The sequence below is a fragment of the Oculina patagonica genome, chromosome 3, assembly GCF_052425735.1.
Source record: "Oculina patagonica isolate OP01 chromosome 3, crgOcupat, whole genome shotgun sequence".
NCBI lineage: Eukaryota > Metazoa > Cnidaria > Anthozoa > Scleractinia > Oculinidae > Oculina > Oculina patagonica.
The window spans coordinates 15,832,986-15,850,257 of NC_135760.1; the positions used below are offsets into that span (position 1 = coordinate 15,832,986).

Consider the following 17,272-nt stretch of genomic DNA (forward strand, 5'->3'; position numbering starts at 1 on the left):
AGATAAAAGCAAAGTTTAAACAAGGAAGCATCTACTTTCATGAATTTAATTTCTTTTGCACAGCTTTTTCATTTACAATTGGGCCTCCATTTCTTTTGACAACCTTTCTAATACCAGACTAAATCACTAAAATTTGACACTCTTAGCTAGGTAAAAGCAAGCCTTTAACAACATATCCATGGCATTTTAATATTTCGGCAAAGCAAAAAAGATTGTCATTCAGTTCATTTGTGCGTCACCTCACATGTGTGGGTATCCTGTGCACAGCAACAAAACTGTGAGGACTGGGAACCAACAACATTTCTGCAACAGCACTTCAGCCGAAGTGACTGCTCTCTGCATATTATTTGCAATTTTCATGGCAGAAGCAACGGTAAATACGGCTGAAAGCCCTACAGAATCTTCGACGTCCTTAGAAGACACAGAAAAAACATCGACTGAGGGTCAGTGAATTTTATTTTCTATGAGGATCCGATCGATTCTTTCGCGTAGGCTTGCAGCTGGTTCAAAACAGCCACCAGCTTTCGCGACAAACCACATTTGATATTGCGCCTTCTTTGTTCTGAAACGCTAATTTCGGTTTATTTCAAGAATGCTCTCTTCTTTGATTTTCAGAATTTGCTGAAGATGAGGTGGTTCAAACAATCGAAGAACTCGATTATAACCCTGACTGCCCGGTCTGTCTTCAGCCGTGCTTCTATCCTGTGAAACTTCCATGCGGCCATATCTTCTGCTTCTTGTGCATTAAAGGTGTCGTTTTGCGCAGCCGAAAGTGTGCTTTATGCCGTCATTCTCTCGCTGTAGACTACCTTGAGAATCCTACGCTCATTAAAGTCGTAGACAAAGTGGACAAAGGGGAGAAAGCTGCGAAAATAGCGAAGGAAAAAAGTGAAGATGAAAGTGACGCCGAAGACTTTGTTTGGTATTATGAAGGTCGTAATGGATGGTGGTCTTACGATGAGAAAACTTCAGCCGAAGTGGAGAAATCTTTTAAAAGTGGACAGAGATCTTGTACTCTTCTAATCGCCGGCTTTCTTTACGTGGTAGACTTTGAAAACATGTTTCAAACACGCAAGAATGAGCCAGGTAGAAGGAGAAGAATCAAACGAGATAAGAGAGATGTGGAGAGCAAAGGTGTCGCCGGAATCCGCATTCCTGGCTCATCGAGATCAAATTCAACCGCTCCGAGTCAAACAGTAGATTCCACAGAAACTGATAAGAGAGATAACACTGAAAACCTATCCAATGTTGCACATTCCTCGCCAGAAGTAGCCACAAATAGTGATAGCACACAGCCGCAAACCTCAGAAGAGACGACCGAACAAGATGGGGAACAGACTGGCGCCGACGAGTTAGCTTCTAGGTTAGAAGAGGCATCTCTTTAAAGATTCTTTACAACGACTGAGTGCCTTGCTGTCTTGGTAAGGAAAATTTAAATTCTTAAAAGTTCTAAATCATATTGTGATTTGGTGGAATCTCTCCATGGAAGTGCTCTACCCTCCCCCACTCCCCTGCATGCGACATGTGACCTCGTGTACCCCTCCTTACCTTGGTGCAGTGAGTGACTTTCAGGCTACCCCCTTAGGAATTCAGAGCAGAATTGACACATCCCAGACCCCTTGCTGCAGAGCATTGCAAGTTGATATGATTTGCACATACATATCAAACTCTGACGGATTCATATTCAGCCCCCCCCCCCCCCCATAAAATATGGCAGCTCCCCTGACTTTCCTTACCAAGACAGTGATGGTTGTACATCAGTGCAAGTGCTAAGCTCTGGCTTCTGTAGCATGAAGCAGCCCAGAGTATTTCTCCCAGGGGGGTACTCCGGCTTGTAAATGACGGGAATGATTGAATGGAGGCAAAACTCAGGACCCAAAAAAATCCCTAAGTCTTCCGACACTACCCAAAAAAATCCCTGGACCAAAAATAACCCCCCAAAAAATCCCTTGTCAAATTACCCCTAAATTGCCAGGAGGGGCAATAGCATAACACAAGAACGCTCGCTTTGTTTATTCATCTGATACCATAAAAACACTAAGGCCGCGCCAAGGCACTTTAGTTCGTTTTAAGGTAATACCCAAAAAAATCCTTTATCTAAATCAAGTCACCCAAAAAAATACTTGCCAAATTTTCCAACCCAAAAAAATCCCGGAATTGAAAATTTCAAACCCCAAAAAATCCTTCGATCATCCCCGTCATTAACAAGCTGGAGTACTCCCCCTGGGGTATTTCTACACCCCCTGGACTGGGGGAATAATGCTAGCCCATTTTACCCCCCCACCCTCCCCCCAACTACTTTGTCATGTTGTTCTTACGGCTTGCCAGTGTCCCTTTACACTCCTGGATGGAGACTGAGATTACCGCCGCTTGCAACTAAGTGTGAACACTCGCCGCCGAAACATAATCTAATTGGGTATCAAACGTGGCATGATTCGTCATCAAACATTAAAGTTTAGCAGACCGTAACGGCAACTTCCACGCTCAAAATGCTCACTGAGAACAGGGGAAAATTTACACCAAAAGTGATTCAAGTGAACCTGCAAATGCATATCGACAAAAATCAGGATAAATTTGTCGAAGGAAGTCTTGATATACAATCTTGCACCATTTCGACTGTTTCGAAACCGGAATGTGTTGAAGTTTCGGCACGAAAAGTTGCCGTTACGGTCTGCTAAACTTCAAACATTTGATGATCGGACATTGTCCGATCAAATATGCCAAAATGTCCGGCCAATTTTGCAATATGTTCGGACGTGATGTCCGAGAACTTACGTGACTGTGTCTTGGAAAATTCAATGTGTTTGATTTAAAATGCGAATTGATGTCCGACCAATTTTCTAATATGTCTGTTCAAAATAAAAATTTGGAAGGACACATGTCCTTTTAAGTAAGAAAAATTATTTCCAGCATTGACCATAAGTCCACCACACTTCCTACCGGTACATCTCAGACAGTCAAAATTAATTTTATTATGTGTGATTGTTATCGCTGCATGGTTCAGACTTTGATCTTATCTTGATCTTAAAGCCAGGCATGAAAACTGCCTACACATGCAAGTCATTGAAGTGGCTTGCATGTGTAGGCAGTTTTTATGCCTGGCTTAAAGATCAGTTACAGTGAAACTAAGATAAATAATGGAACCAAATGTGTCTACTACATAAATGCGATCCAATTTGAGACGTACTTTAAAGCCTGGGGGTTTTGACTGGGCTTGTTGGGGGATTATCACCTAAAATGCTTTGCAACCATGGTGACAGTTATGTCAACATTGGACAACTGTTATGATTATAAGGGTTGCCATGGTGACTTATAAAGAATTAAGAACTTAGAACCCTGATCTTGAAACTTTTTTTTAAAAATAAATCTTTTTATTTTAAATCATTATTTTTCTCTGCCCAGTTCTTCAGTAACAAAGAAGGTTACCAAACAGAAGTGGAACAAAGTCCCCAACACAAGAATAACGGCAAAGAAAAGAAGAACCGAGAGCAAACTTTGCTGATACTTTATTCAACAAGTCTGACATGCCTCCAACTTCAATGTTGTGTTTCTATTCTCAGGGCTTGAGACTAACTTTTTAACTCACTGGTTTACTGGCTAGTGACATGTGAGATTTTACTAGCCAAAAGTAATTTTTCACTAGACAGGTATATTGATTTCTATCAAGAACAGTTGACTTTTCCGAGTTTTTCACTAGCCAAATGGCTAGTAGGAATGCTAAACCTGGTAGCCAAAACCTAAATTTTAGTAGTATTTGGCTAGTTGGCTACCGTTAGTCTTGAGCCCTGCATTCTAGTTTATGTTTGTACAAATTTTGTAAATTGATCGCAGTGTCAGAAGGTACAATTTTGGTATTGAGAATGAACACAGTAGGTACACTGTAAGCTCAGAAGTGGTACAATGAAATTTGCAGTAAACCCTTGGTTGTTGCTCAAAGGAATCTGAGTTGAGATGACAAATATATTTTTGTTTCTTATCTGTATTTATCTGTTTATTGTTTTTTTTCATGCTTATTTGAGACCTTTTAGACACCACACATGTGCTAAAAAGCAACTGTTTCAAAGTCGACTTTATTCAGTGCATTCAGTTAACAGTTTTCTTTTATCACTGCTCAATGGGGATCATAACCTTAGTCATAAATATTATTTTTTTTTTGTTAGTAGTCAGGTTTCATAAAATAAATTGGGTAAATATTATTAAAATAATAGTTTCAATCATTGTTAAATACAGTAATAGTCATGATCATAACAAGACCAATAAAGAAAATATTACACTCTCTTGTAGTAAACACATTAGTGGTATGTCATGTACAGAAGACATCTTGAACATTTATTGTTGCTTTCTTTCATTGTTTAATAAAATTAATTAAAAAAAAATCAGTTGAAACTTATCGAATAAGCCCGTGGCGTACTTATTTAACTGCAATACTCAGGGGCATCCCCAGCATTTCTGTAAGGGGTGGGGGATCCATCATGTCTGAAATCAGTCACTAATTATAAGAAAGGTTGAGCCATTCCGAACACATGTATTTCAAAATTTCTTAAAGAACCTCACAGTTCTTACTTTAATTCTGCTCTTTTCTTGATTTTGTCAAGGAGTGTTCTCAATTAATTATCATTTGCAATATTTGAAACTGAAAGGGGGGGGGGGGATCAGAACCCCTGGAATCCACCCCTGGGGATACCTCTGACATGTTCACCTAACAATAGACGAGTGGTCCCTGATTGTTTACAATCTTTATTGAAACCGGTCTTGTCCTTAGTTTTAAGCTCTCGCAAACAACCACTCAAAAATTATGAGTTGAATTAGTCAACACTTTACCAAAAGTTTGCACTACTTGATCACATGAACCAAAATATAACATGCCTAATAATGTTGGTTGATAAAGCTCTCAGAATAAGTTCAAGATGATTTACGGCTGCAGAAGGAGTGTTACGCTGAGACTGAGTGACCAGTCCTTATTGTTTCACCATGTGACTGCTTATGAGAGTCCATTCTTGTAAACGACCAGGTGAGCTCTACACTGTAGTTACGACCACTTTTTTGAATTCCTGAGCAGAGGTGGTCACTTCAACTGCATGTACAGATAAAATCAGGCTTATTTACTGGGCTTCAGCAAATATCCACAACTAGTTCTGACAAATCTGGTATTATCATGCCACCTCAAAGTGCAGAAGATATGGGTTAGTGTCATGCATCACCGTTGTACTTTTCCAAACAAAAACATCATGTATGACACCGACCCAAAACCCGACAAAAGCCACATTTTCCAGTACGCTGATCGTCCCCATTTAGTCGCAAGAAAGGGCAACAGTGTTGCCATCCAAAACACAAAGTAGGGAAGAGTCCTAGACCAAGGTAGCCTTCTTTTCCGCGGCACCCCAGGCATTTTACCACCATCATTATAAAACTTGTTGAGAATCCTGGAAAGAGAAAAATCAAAAGAAACATTTTTAAACTTTTTAAAGTTGGTCTCTGTTTTTTGAGGTCAAACTTCCCAGCTTTCTATAAACAACAAAGTTACACATTAATTTTTATGCTAAGCAAGTGGCACACGAGTCATCTATATTTTATTTTACACAGTATTACATGTAAATATTAAATAAAAACCTGTTAGAAACACAAGGTTTATTTTTTTTTAATTGCTTCATTGCTTCAATTGCTTCATTATCCTTATCAGAAAAATTAAAACCTCATTATACTCCTTAAATTAATTAAAATTGAAAAGGTATCATGATAATCTCTTCTTTCAAGTTACCTGTCTTTTTCTACAAAGGTTTCATGAATCCAGTGCTTTCTTCCTTCATTATCCTGAAATAAAACAAAGAATGGTCAGCAGCAAAGAGAACAGGGTTGAAGCTCTTAAAAAATCGCCAACTGTACCATGCAAATTTAAAGCTTTCTTTATAGTCAGGAATTGTCACATAATTTCATTTTTTCAATTATTCATTTCTGTTACATTTTTCATTACTACGATTCATTTCACTTATTATAAATTCGACTTTGTAACTTGTGGTTTTTTCACTGAAGATGACAAAAAAATCTGTCAAAACATCTCCCATTAATTAACACCCTGCCTGCTGCTATCTAGTCCTTTACCCATTGCCAATATGAAAACAATTTTAGATTAAAAAACACCCAAGTTTAAAAACACAGTGTTTAAACCCACAGTGTTTAAACCCACTGAGCCCTGAGAATATTAAAACTAAACTTGTCAGTACTGACCTTAGGAATGTCTTGTGCTGCATGCCTACGGCAGTACACATGGACTTGCTGGCCCCGCGAGACAAGAAAATCTACAGAAAAGAAAGCAAGAACTCGCTTATACAGTAGAGATTTAGCGTTGAGGCATAGTGGAACAAAAGGCCGGTGCTAATCTCCATTTTCAGAAGCACAAGGTGACTTGGAATATTTCTAGTCCTCCCTGATTGGTATGATCCTTCATCAAAGGGTTACAGTCCAGCATTTAATTTACACTACCGGGGGGGGCATTTAACATTTGGACCTGGGTAAAGAGATAAAGTTTGAAAGCAAAGTGTTTTACCTAAGAAAACAACATGATGACCCAAACAGGGCTTTATTGATCCAGACTTGATTTGGAGTACAGCACACTAAGCATGCCACTGAACTTCCTATTTATTTAATCCAGTTACAGGCTAACAAATTTTATGCAGTGGCTAAACATCCCATCACGGGGAGATAAACAATATTTCAAGTCATTTTATTGTTAAGAATCTGGATTTGGTTGCTAATGCAACAAACTCACAGTTCAGGAAGGTGGTTTATTATTATTTACCATTGCACTCACCTCAAGAGGCCTGGCCGGGGCGCTGCGTTGTGTTCTTGGGCAAGACACTTTACTCTCACAGTGCCTCTCTCCACCCAGGTGTATAAATGGGTACTGGCAAATTTACTGTTGGGGGGTAACCCTGCGATGGACTAGCATCCCATCCAGGGGGGAGTAGCAATACTCCTAGTCGCTTAATGCTACGGAAACCAGGATAAGCTCCGGCTGTATGAGCCTCATGGCTCGGACACAGACTTTACTTTACCTTTATTGCACTCACCTGTCATACTCGGAGCTGGTGTGCGAGGCACAGGACTCTCATTTGCAATGCTGTAGGCAATGGTGAGGTCATACACTGCATCCAAATAGTCTGAAGACAATATTTCAAGGCTGGCCTTAAACATAACAGAAGAAGATTCCCTTAATATTAACACTTCTCACATCATAATGCCATTTAAAAACAATCGTCAGAACTGTTAATAAACAATAAATTAAATTTATCCATGACAAATTTCTCAATTTTGATTGGTTCTATGCATACCTATTATTCATGTAATTGATCATGTGGATGTCCAATTACAGCTGTTCAATAACAACTTTTTGTAAATGTATACTTGTCAATCGTGTGCACTTCGATTGGTTTTTACTTGCTGATTTCCTACTATACTGATTATAAAACTGATTGAATGAACCTTAACATTTTCACCCAAAAGAGGTTCTGCAAGACTTTCCTAATCTGGAAATTTAATTTTGTGATTTATATTTATTTTGTGTATGAAGGTCACAGTATACTAACTTCAGTAGCTTTTGTTCTTGGTGTGAGTACATGGGACAAGACTGGGAGACCTGCAGAAATGAAAAAAAAAAATGAAACTATATATTGACATTCATCACATTTTGCTTTATGACTATGCATCTGGCCCCAAGTGATATTTTTATAATTAGGGCCGAATCACACAAGCGGACAAGTTTTAAATGTCATGACATTTTTGACAAAAACAAAATTGTCGCGACAAGTCAGAGACATCTTGAAGAGAACAAAAGGTGAAATTATTAGTACAATAGCTTTGCACGTGCTTATGGCATCCCTGTACATTTCTCAGCACGGCCGTCTTGGGCAAACATTTAATGTGCAGTACAACGCGGTAAAAAAATTCTAAAAAAATTTGCATTTGGAGCACGCGTGTTCTCATGCAGTGGAATAATGAGTCGTCTCAAGATAACTTTTTCTTTTCTCATTCTTACATTGGGCAAATACTTCGCTTATAAACATGCCTTGCCTATCGCGGAAAGATTTTGCGGCTGAATTATGATAGTGAGAGCCACATCACGGTACATACTATTGCAAACATTTTGGTGTGTGTGTTGTTATTAGGTCCAGTTTGGGCCAAACACAATAGCCAATCAACAACATATTGTTATCTGGCATTACGAGGGCATGGGAATGCGACTTGTCATGAAATGTCCTGCCTCGAGGCAGGACTTCGGCCCCTTTGATGATTTGTCCGTTTTGACAAAATTTGCCCTTGTCAAACAAGTCGTACGCACTTGTTTTTGCAATTGTTTGACAAAATGTATCGCGCGTGCAACGCGGACCAATCATAAGAAAGCTGCTTCTTTGTTTTCCTAAAATGTTGGACAAGTTGTAGCTCTCGAAAAACGTAATCGCACTTGTGTTCTGCAACAAGTGACTCATTAATGATGAAATCTACCATTTGTTACAAAATTTGTCCGCTAGTGCGATTCGGCCCTTATTTAGTGTATTTTTACAATTAACTTAGGCAAATTAGCTAGTCTTTTTATTCTTTTTAATTTTTTTATTGATCTTTTATTTTTTATCATATACAAATTGTAACAATAACTTGTCAAGCACTATTGGTTAGAAATAGAAATAGCACTATATAAATAAAGTGTAATTATTATTATTTTAATTTATTGGAGGTATAAATGAAGGTAAAAAAGTTATTTATCATTATAATCACTATAACATCTTACCTTGTTCAGTTGCAAATGCTTGACTTTTTTCAATCACTGCCGTATTGTTTACATTATATCGTGTACCCTCAGGAAAAATAACTAACCACATCTTAAAGCAAAATATTAAGTTAATAAATTAAATTTCTTCGTGAAATAATATAAAAATTATTAAAATACAAATATTTGAATTATTATTAGTTGGACAATTATTAACTAGTAAGTTAATACAATAAGTTAGTAACTTAATTTTTTTTGTATTTAATATATTAAAATATAAATATTTGAATAATTATGAGTCAGACTAGTATTTACTAGTAAGTGAATACCGTAAAATTCCGGTTATAAGCCCACCCCCTCCCCGGTTATAGGCCCATCTACCTGGAAACAAAAAAATACATCCCATTATAAGCCCCCCCAGAAACAAGCCCCCCCTCTGCTGGATAACAGCACTGAACAGGGCTTAATGTCGCTTTATTACGCGTTTTTAACTTAGAAACGAATTTCGATCCACCCCAACCCCCCCCCCTCCCCTGGCTTGTTTCAAAACGCATTTTTTATTCTGCTTATAAGCCCTCCGGGATATAAACCCCTCCACTTATAAACCCACCCAAAACCCCTTACGAAGTTGTAAACCGGAATTTTTCGGTACCATTAGTTACACAATTTAAAGGCATCAGGGCTTGAAAGTTTCTTATTTTGTCTCCTTAATTTTCTTTCCATGGACATTGTTATGCATATGTAAGTGAGATTAGCAGATTTAAAATTGTTAAAAACACTTTTCTTCCCAAAAAATTAAGCTCAGATTTACAGTAAATACTCACAGGCATTTTGCGAGCCTTTAGATCTGTAAGTTTCCTGAGGAAAGAGTTTTGAAACAATAAAGAGTTAAATTTTTGATTACTTGGAACCAGCCTGGTAGATAGGCTCAATTTCCGCCGCCTTCTCGGGTCCGATCTTTGTTCCTCCCAGGGGAATGACTGCGGGCTCATTTTTCCGAAAAAGCGGCTGGAAATGGAGCCTACCTGGTAGATTGCAATAAATTATTTGTTCAACATGATTACAGAAAGAATAATAAACTTGGCTTGAACTTGTTTTGAAAGTAAGAGGTTTTTAATACATCCAGTCAAGAACCTACAGAAGCATTCTATGTAGCAGCATACCTTGCAACATACTGTTGGTCTTTTGCTCCACTTCTTTTTACATATATACATGAATGCTATCAAAAGAAAAGAATAAGACTTAACAGGGCTGCAAATAATTTTTTCCCTTGAAAAGACATGCATCTAACTTAGTCACCATTTTAATCAGACAAAACAAAAGTGAGGTCGGACATTGATATTGACCCAGAAAAAGTTGGCAGGTATATGTGACCCTCCATGTGAAAAGGGGGCTTAACGCAATTTCTCTCAAACGCGTTTAAACGCAGCGTTTGAAACGCATTTGAAACGGGTTTCAAACAGTTTCAAACAGATTTCAAACGCGTTTCAAACACCTTTTGAATTTAGAGCGTTTCAAATGCAGAAAACGCATTTTATAGGGTTTGAAACGCCAAATTATTTGAGCATAATTGTTACTAAACGTAGGAGGAAGACAACATTGTTTATGACAGTTTCCCAATAGTAATTTTTGGAACGGTTTCACAGAACATCCCGGTAACAAATCGAAACAAAATATGACGTCTACCCGTGTTGCCGGAAGCTTGGCGAAAAGGTTGTTTTTGACTTTCTGCGGCCCTTTTGCTTTCAAATGGCAGACATTCTGCAGAATTTAGCAAAAACTGTAGACTAGCTCCAATTTAACTGCACAAAATAACTTTCCGCGGCAGCCATTTAGCAGCGCTCATTTTACTGTTGAATTACTGCAGTTGGGCTGCATGTGCAGTCAACTTAAACATAGCGCAGAAGTTTTGATAACCAGTCTTAATTTTCGAACTGTTAACTGCAAAATCGCTGTGTGATAAAGCCAGCTGGTTGATATTATTTCTCACTAACAGGAGTATAAAATTAAATCAATAGTGCCGCTCGAGTACTCAGCGGCGACTGTATTTTCATTTGAAGGAATGCAACTCACCGAAAACGTGTCATCTGGCATCCGAAAGTGAATTTTTCATCGATCAATCAATACAATTTTTAATATTTATATCGCAGTGTGTTTACAGGGAACATAAATTTGCAGTTTCCTTTTCTCCTGTGTGCGTTGCCATTCTCCATTCATGAAACCTCGGAAACTTCAAATGATCGCTGTTGAACGTTCAAAGTGCCCCGCTTGTGGTTTGAAGCATCAGGTTACACGAGTTCCGCACGTGATTAATCGTGGCGTGGAATTACTTTACATGCAACAGTTTCAAATGTAATCAAAACTATAACAAAATTCTCGAACGTGATTGGTTATAAGTAGCCCGATTTGAGCACTAATAGGACTGTGTACGCGTCATGCTTGTAATTGGACAGTGTAATAGGACAGTGTACGCGTCATGCCTGTGTAATTGGACAGTACGCGTCATTTTGCGCGCGCTGTTGTTGTGCATTTCGTGGAGTAAACTGTTATGTTTTTCAATATTTTTAAAGGCGTTTAACCATGTAACCGAAGATTAGTTTAATTTGTTTCTCAAATTTTGTCATAGTTTTGATTAATTGGTAACTGGACTTCGTGTCATCCAATTCTGTCTGTAATCATACTCGTGATTAAACAAATCGGACTCCCGCTTCGTGGTCGTCCGATTTTGTTAATCACTCGTATGATTACAGACCGAATTGGACTCCACTCAGTCCTATTACCATTATTAACTGATGTGTGAGACGTGACAATGCACACGATCTGATACTTTGTTTACTTTATTTGGCGGTCAAGATTTGAAAGTTAAAATGATCGGTTAACCGAACGGACAGTTGAAATGTGTTGTTCAGTTTGGTTTTTCAAGTTACAAGGGAATTAACAAGCGACAAGATGGTCCAAAAGCAAGAAACACGCTTCAGGATATGTGGTGATATAGTTTTCGTGCAGCGAATGTGTTTGTTTACCGTACGCGTTACATATTTTCAACATGCCTCAGACACAAAGTGATGTGGATAAGGCATACGATGTAAGTATATTGACTGTACAACTGTACACAATGCAATATTCGCAGACAAGCTCTTGCAATTAACACAAGTGTGCATCACGCTAATTTATTGATGAGGAGAAAATGTTACTCAAATCAAAAAGTTTTCCTGCTACAACATCATCATTCTCTGATTTCCTCAGTTACTGTAGATGTACTAGACACTGTATAATTTGAACTGAAATCGTTGTCACATTTTGAATAAATAATGCTTCGACAGTAATGATAATCTTAAGCATGGCGTTTCAAACACATGCAAACGCGTTTCACCATGTTTCAAACGCCTATTTCAAACACTTTGAAACGAATTTCAAATGCATTTGAAACGGGTTTCAAACGCGTTTCAAACAAAAACGCTCTTGAAACGCTGTTACGATAAGCCCCCTTTTCATATGGAGGGTCACATATAACTATTATATGAAAAAAGTTACCTGTGCAAAGTAAAAGCCATATAATGGTAAATATTTTAGTCCACTCTTCAGAATATATCTTACTCTTCCCAGTGAACCCTGCCTGATAGCTAGAAAGTCTGAGACAATCCAATCCACTGTATAAAATAAAATATTTAAAAGAAAAAGACAAATCAGCATTGCACTCTTTTAATTTGCATTAAATGTCTCCATCATCCCTAAAACAAAGGAAAATGAAATTTGAACCAAGTATAAAATTGAACCACAACATATCCATACCCCCACCATGGAAGGTTTTTTGCTTTGACCTCCCCCTCCCCCCTCCCACCAACCCCTTTAATAGAATTCCATTTTAGCTTCATACTTTCTTTCAAAATACCGGTATTTCACTTTTGAGTTCCCCCCCCCCCCACCTTGAAATTTCCAATGACCTTTCATGGGGTGGGTATGGATATTAACAGGAACCACACAACACACGGAGGATGCCATTACTGGTCGCTTAATAATATGGAAGTCCAAAATTTGGCATGGAAGGTTCTAAGAAAGTTTGACTGTTTGTTACTGGTACAACAGGGTTCATAAAATTTAATTATCAGAGCTGCTTAAATTGTACAATCATTACCTGAACTTTGATGATTGCATATAACAATCACATTTTCTTGTTTGTCCCATGGAATTTGATCACCATAAAAGATCACCTACCAAAAACGAGAAAGACAGAGTAACATATTGTTAGTACCATTTTTCAGACATGCAAATCAAACAGCATCGTCCCGAAAAATAAAACTTGACACCTGTTAGTAGAGCTTTGCATAAAGACGGGGCAGTCGCTAAACTTTGAGGATATTTTGGAATATTTTGTAAAATGTGGTTTTTCTATAAGTTAGTACAGGCCCGGGGGGGGGGGGGGGGTACTCCGGGATCCAAGTGACGGGGATGTGCGAAGGATTTTTTTGGGGTCACAATATTCGATTCCGGTATTTTTTTGGGTAGGAGAATTTGGCAGGTATTTTTTTGGGTGACTTGATTTAAATAGGGGATTTTTTTGGGTATTAAAATCAAACTAAAGTGCCTTGGCGCGGCCTTGGCAGTTTAGGGGTAATTTGACTAGGGATTTTTTTGGGCGTTTTTTTTGGTCCAGGGATTTTTTTGGGTAAATATGTCGGGAGACTTATGGATTTTTTTGGGTCCTGAGTTTTGCCTCCATTCGATCATCCCCGTCACTTTGACCCCGGAGTACCCCCCTGGGAGTACAGGGGGGTCTGAACCTCCCATTTCCCATACCTCTTACTCTCGCTTCCTGTTCATTTTTTTCCCGCTTCCCGCCCCTTTCTGTAGTGGTTCCCTCCTGTTCCCTCCTCTTTGTCACATTTCTTTTTCAAAATATAATGAAACGCTGAGACATTATTTAAATTTATCCTGGTTTTCTCCACCCTAAAAATCCAGATTCCCGCCCTCTCTCCTTTCCTTTTCTCCCGCCCGGGCTGCCGCCTTCTTGTCCCCCTCGACAAGCATAAAAGTAGGTTCCTATGGGATGATCTGGAGCAGAATCAATGATGCACAATCAGTTGGATAATGGTGCATCAAAGAAACCGATGAATCCACTTTGGGCATCACGATCCGAGTGATCTTGGATCACTGATCCTGATCCATATCCCAAAGGAACACACCCTTACCACACCTCCAATCCAGTTGAACATTTTCACGTGGTCTTGAATTCCACAGAAAACAAACTTATCTATTTTAAACTCGAGTTATGTTACCTCCGCTCCAGTGCACGTCTCAAAGAAGAAACAGACCAGCGACTGATACATATCGTACATAAATTCATCTCCGCGCTCGTAAACACGACGAGGCAATGGCAGTGAGGCCAGTCGCCATGCGAACCAAGCCAAAAGATACTGTGGTGCTACCCCTAACACTACAGCGGCTGGGCCGACAAAACGCAGAAGTTGGATGTGACCCAGTGCAGTCAGCATAGTTTTAAACAACAGCACTTGCTGAATTCACAAAGTTTGCAAAATAATATCCACGGGTTTATTCTGTGCATGTGAAGGTGGCCGCCATGTTATTTTGTAATGCGAGGTTCCCAAGCGGATGGCGGATTTCAGGTAGGGTGGGGTGGGGTGAGGCGCTCGCTGTCTTTTTGCCAACGTGGTCCCAACGTGAATTGATTGATTGTTGTTTTATTAACTGATTGATTGATTGATTTTATCGATAGGTTTATCATACTGTTGAACCTCTAATGTTTTTTTTTTTGCAAATGTGCAATGAAGTGTTTTGACTAAATTTTAATATACACGGAAAAGCCATGCAAAGATGTCAAATATCTCCACCTTTTCTTTTTTGTGTGTATTTTGATGTTTGTACTTGTTTTTATTTATAATTGCATTGTACTGTTTTCTAAGCGACTTGCTAAAATTGTTTCACTGTAATTTGCTGGTGCTCTAGCTAACTTAGCTATAGGTTCGTTGGACAAAATCATATAAATGTGCATCTCCAAGTGTAGTAATCAAAGTAGACTTCTAAATAGAGTGGCTTGAAGTGGCACTTTTATTGTACGAACTATATTGCGCGTTTTTATTTTTATTTTTACATCTGGATTACATTTAGTGAGCCAGCAAACTGGTTCTGAAAAGAAATATGTTGTCTTTATATTCATTCTATAAGTAACAACTGTAGAGTAAAAGCATCATCCACCAATGCCGTGTCTGTCAACTACTTCAAGTTGTCGGAATAAAATATAAAATAATTTCCAACATGCTATTTCGATGTCCACGAAATTAGGCTGAAATGAAACCAAAACAAAGGTGAGAGAATGGCAGTAAAATAAAGGAATAAAATGCCTGAACTCTGTTTCAGTTGCCCCTGAAATCGGGTCTGAAAAAAACATGCCAAAACGGCGGTGAATTTTTGACGCGCGTTTAAAAAGTCTGGCCGTCAGATGATGCTTCGCTGCATGCCGACTAGTTCATTTGTACTTCACCGTTGGAAGTAGACGAATGTTAAGTAGAGAAGAAAATTTAAGAAAATATCAACAATCCTCATTTCTTACTTCATTTTACGTTTTCAGTGGGAATTGGGAAAATTTCAAAAAGTGAAAAGAAAGATCTCGAATGTAAGAAAAACAAAACAAAAATAGAGCTTTCAACGGAGAAAACTGAAGTATATTTGGTTTATATAAATTCGTGCGCTGAGATTCACCGATACCTATAGGAGAAAGGCAGGGGGCTAGAATCGTTCTTACCTTCACAATTATGACAAGTGGCGTAGCAATTCTCGTTCATATAATAAGAACTCTCGTACGAGCCTGTACAGTATCCACCCTCCTTCCACTCTTGACATTTGCTCAAGGGCTGGGTGTCTGGCTTGCATGTATCTGCAAATAAATTGCGATATCTAACTCAGATCTTTGAATATACAGTTCTCAATTTATTTGTCGATGCACTTAAAAAATATTAGAGGGTTGAGAGAACTGAAAGAACACTGGCGAGAATATAAAAGCGCTTATTCGGGGTTTTTATATCAGTAAGACGACCTTTGGCAATAACCTAAAGAGTTGCGTTAAAACATTTTGACAGGCGGACCCATGCACCTCCTTATGGCCATCTCACTAATTTTTGTCTCGAAAGGAAGAGGATATTAGTCATTTTATTATTTAAGAACCCAATTAAGTATATAAGTTGAATTTGTTTGTCGAAACACGATGTTACGCAGAGTCCCGATGGGCACGCACTGTTATATGTAACGAAATATCAAGCAACATATAACTGATAACTGGACGTCTCTCTTTTTACACACAGGTTTCCAGCTCTATGGGTTCTTCTTTTGCCAGGAAGATGTTTTCGGCGTGAGTAGTGCATAAGCAAGGAGGCTTAGCTGAAGAGAATGCACAGTGACACAAGACTTGACCGACTCACCTGCACTCACAGAAATGTGAAAGCAAAGGACAAATAACACAAGAATGGCGTGCTGCATACTGTTTCTCGGCATGTCTGAAAATACAGAAGTTAAAAACTAGTTGGTACATCAAATACAGAAAAAAGTTCATTTTACCGTTTACTGACAAAATGTCCGTGACCTCAAATGCAAAGACAGCTTTTATCGGCCTCGTCAAGCGAATGTTGCTAAGTGACTATATGTCAGCACATTGCAATCAGCTTGTAATGTAAATGTAATTTATTCACCCAAGTATCTGAAAGAGCTCGCTATATAGTGTACGTGCATCGGAGACCGAATTGGAAGCGGGAGTGTTGGTTTTTGTGGAGAGAGGAAGAGAAAAACCCTCGGAACAAGGACGAGAATCAACAACAAACTCAACTCACATATGACGCCTGTCCAGGATTCGAACCCGGGCCCTGTTGGTGGGAGGCGAGCGCACCCCTGCTCCCCTTAACAGATTTCAACAGATAATCATTTAGTTCAGAGACAAAATAAATTCAGAACCAAAATGAGTACATAAACCGCTGCTGTTTAAGCTATTCAGCCATAAACGATAAGAACATGTTTCCTCTCAATCGAGTTTTGAGCACTTTACTCGCTAGAATATTCAGTGAATTCAGTTGTCACCTTTCAGTCATATATCTTCGTAACTCTATGCTTTCACACTTTAGGATGTCAATATTCCTGTATAATTCTTGCACAGTTAAAAGATTAAAATGAAATAATAATTACCTGAAAGCTATACGATTCCACGTTCTCTGTTTTTTAATACGAGAATGGTTTAACACCGTTCACTTGCTCAACAGTCTAATAACCTTATCATTATTCGCGTTAACATTTAAATTACTAAAACATATTTATCGAATGAGGGAAGTTAACATGGTTACGTACTTCATTAATATTTTTAAAATAGATGCTCGAAATTTTCCAAAAGGTTGCTCGAAATTTCTTAAAAAGTTGTTCCAAAATCCAAAAAAATTGCTCGAAAGTTTCTCCAAAAGATCTAAAACAATGCTTTTGAAGAAGAAAAACCTCCAAGTATAAGCTAATTTCCGT

The 17,272-nt window shown here is 38.5% G+C and overlaps 2 protein-coding genes across 2 annotated transcripts; one reads left to right on the forward strand and one right to left on the reverse strand.

The window, feature by feature from the left end:
- Positions 1-233: 233 nt before the first annotated feature.
- Positions 234-4,276, forward strand: LOC144646940 (uncharacterized). The gene is made up of 3 exons (XM_078506656.1): positions 234-443; positions 616-1,421; positions 3,403-4,276. The coding sequence occupies exons 1-2, from the start codon at positions 245-247 to the stop codon at positions 1,383-1,385; spliced, it is 969 nt and encodes a 322-aa protein (XP_078362782.1). The 5' UTR covers positions 234-244; the 3' UTR covers positions 1,386-1,421; positions 3,403-4,276.
- Positions 3,491-17,053, reverse strand: LOC144646937 (1-acyl-sn-glycerol-3-phosphate acyltransferase epsilon-like). Its single transcript, XM_078506652.1, has 14 exons — positions 16,949-17,053; positions 16,195-16,269; positions 15,522-15,653; positions 14,038-15,062; positions 12,897-12,972; positions 12,296-12,411; positions 9,925-9,980; positions 9,586-9,619; positions 8,783-8,873; positions 7,584-7,633; positions 7,068-7,182; positions 6,226-6,296; positions 5,759-5,811; positions 3,491-5,423 (listed from the first exon to the last, which is right to left on the reverse strand). The coding sequence occupies exons 4-14, from the start codon at positions 14,251-14,253 to the stop codon at positions 5,198-5,200; spliced, it is 1,104 nt and encodes a 367-aa protein (XP_078362778.1). The 5' UTR covers positions 14,254-15,062; positions 15,522-15,653; positions 16,195-16,269; positions 16,949-17,053; the 3' UTR covers positions 3,491-5,197.
- Between the last annotated feature and the right edge of the window lie 219 nt (positions 17,054-17,272).

Excerpts from the sequence above, each read along its gene's own strand:
- LOC144646940 (XM_078506656.1), top strand. The coding sequence starts at position 245 with ATGTGTGGGTATCCTGTGCACAGCAACAAAACTGTGAGGACTGGGAAC. Across the intron at positions 444-615 it reads AGAAAAAACATCGACTGAGG|AATTTGCTGAAGATGAGGTG; the intron begins GTCAGTGAATTT and ends TTTGATTTTCAG.
- LOC144646937 (XM_078506652.1), bottom strand. The coding sequence starts at position 14,253 with ATGCTGACTGCACTGGGTCACATCCAACTTCTGCGTTTTGTCGGCCCA. Across the intron at positions 8,874-9,585 it reads TAAAGGCTCGCAAAATGCCT|ATGTGGTTAGTTATTTTTCC; the intron begins GTGAGTATTTAC and ends TTTTGCTTTAAG. Across the intron at positions 5,424-5,758 it reads ACCTTTGTAGAAAAAGACAG|GATTCTCAACAAGTTTTATA; the intron begins GTAACTTGAAAG and ends TTCTCTTTCCAG.